The sequence below is a fragment of the Carya illinoinensis genome, chromosome 5 (genome assembly GCF_018687715.1).
Source record: "Carya illinoinensis cultivar Pawnee chromosome 5, C.illinoinensisPawnee_v1, whole genome shotgun sequence".
NCBI classification, from domain to species: Eukaryota; Viridiplantae; Streptophyta; class Magnoliopsida; order Fagales; family Juglandaceae; genus Carya; species Carya illinoinensis.
The window spans coordinates 32418871-32420840 of NC_056756.1; the positions used below are offsets into that span (position 1 = coordinate 32418871).

At 42.0% G+C, this 1970-nt stretch overlaps 1 protein-coding gene across 1 annotated transcript; it reads right to left on the bottom strand.

The window, feature by feature from the left end:
- Positions 1-223: 223 nt before the first annotated feature.
- LOC122310893 lies at positions 224-1270 on the bottom strand. Its single transcript, XM_043125132.1, has 2 exons — positions 1010-1270; positions 224-902 (listed from the first exon to the last, which is right to left on the bottom strand). The coding sequence occupies exons 1-2, from the start codon at positions 1164-1166 to the stop codon at positions 448-450; spliced, it is 612 nt and encodes a 203-aa protein (XP_042981066.1). The 5' UTR covers positions 1167-1270; the 3' UTR covers positions 224-447.
- Positions 1271-1970: the final 700 nt, after the last annotated feature.

Below are 1970 nucleotides of genomic sequence, written 5' to 3' on the forward strand. Positions count from 1 at the left end.
AGAGGAACAACGCAACGTGGCACACAATAATGCTGCGGAGTTTTAAAAAAACAAACAGGCACCTGCTGTTACGGTTTGCGTAAGCCAATGGACGACGGCGCCTTTAACACAGCCTAACTCGAATGGGGGCAGTGGCCAATGGCAGAGCCTGTGCGCACAATAATAATGGAAATCCCAAACAGAAACGAAACGAACATTTAACTCGCCACCGCATTTTCCTTTGTGAGGCATAACGAAATTGGACTGAAAATTCATTAATGGCGTAGGATTCAAGAGCAACTTACAGTCCCATTACATCACACACACACATATGTAATATAAAGGAAACTCAACGCGGAAAGAACTTTTTTTTTTTTTTTTGAGGTTGTTTTCCTTTTCTGGGTAGTATTTTTCTTTATAGATTTGCTTAGCCTTCTTCGCAGGGGTTTTCGTCCCATCTGTTTGGCGTTATTGCCAGTGGTTCCCGTTGTGGATGAGATAGATCTGCCTAGGGTTTCCATGAGCATGGTAAGCACAGTGAGGATGAACCTTTGGGGCCGATTTCTGATAAGCTACCGGCGCCGGGATCTGGCGGGGGTACATATCGGCCACCGGAACCAGAAATCTAGATGCGGAACCGGTGGGACTGTGAGACGACGACGACGACGACGACGACGATAAAGATGAAGCGGACGACGACGAAGGAAGAGGAGAACTGATTTTTTTGGCGGATTTTGCCGGCGATAGGAAAGCTCTGATCTTCAGAGACGACGGTGGAGATGCTGCTCGGTCGTATTCCTCGATGAGGTTAGCGAGATCCTCATCGGACGTGATCGATACCAGAGCGTCAAGGTCCTCTGAAGGCAATTGGCAACGAAGACTCACAGACGTCCCGCACAATTCCCCGAGCTTCAATAACAGCTCTGTACCACATAATCATAAATCTCAGTCTCAATGAAATGTTCTTCCTCAAAATTTAAATCCAAACGAAAGAAAAAACAGATGAGGAAACAGAGAGAGGTCGACTGACCAGAAAATGAGATGGAACGGTCAACGGCGAGGACCCGGGTTTCGCCACCAAGATACCGGAGTTTCCCATCGGGATAACGGGGAAGGATTTTGCCGCCGTAGCTACAGAGAAATTTGATGGTGGTAGGCTTGAGGGTGTCAAGTGAAGGTCCGACCATCCTTTTCGGAGATGGGATTAGCTTTAGATAGGATCGAAGACTGGAAGGCAGCGGAATTTGGAAGATGCTTGTAGAGCTGCTCCTTCAAGCCTAACTATGGTAGGCTTTGTCCCTTATTTATAGAGCTTTTTACAATATTTTAATGAAACGGTCTTAAAACTATAAAATGAAAGGGTTTCGTCAGCTTACGTCACTCAGATTCCGCTGTGGTCCCGACTCCTGAGGTAAGAAAACACCCCTACTCCTAACTCCCCGTACTTTCTGCTCTCTCAAGAGTTTCTGTTAATATTTTTATTTTTATTTTTATTTTATTTAGAAAAGAAACTTCGAGAGAGAAAGCAGTAGCACTCCTCATGGCGTGAAAAATAGAAAAGATATATGTTTTTATACGAGTAGGCTTGATGCGACTAACCCATTTAAATAATAAAAAATAATATTTTATATGAATTCTAAATTTAATTTTTTTAAAAAAATAGTGAGAGTTGTATATATTTATATATAAATTCAACACATTAGCACGATATTAATAAAGACATATGTCGTGTAATTATCTTATTAGATCGATCTTATTCTCCACATATATGTATGTATAGCATTAAATATATATATATATATTTTTTCTAAGCTACATGGACCGGTCATGGCCCACAAGAAACAAAAATGTAGACCGGGAGAAATAAAGAAAACGTAAACAATTATCTTCAAAACGACCTTAACTGTAACCAATTATTTTCCAGTACAAAGGTTTAGAAATGCTGGTCCCCGTGTACCCCACGTGAGAGTCGTATTGGGAGAGGTATGGGT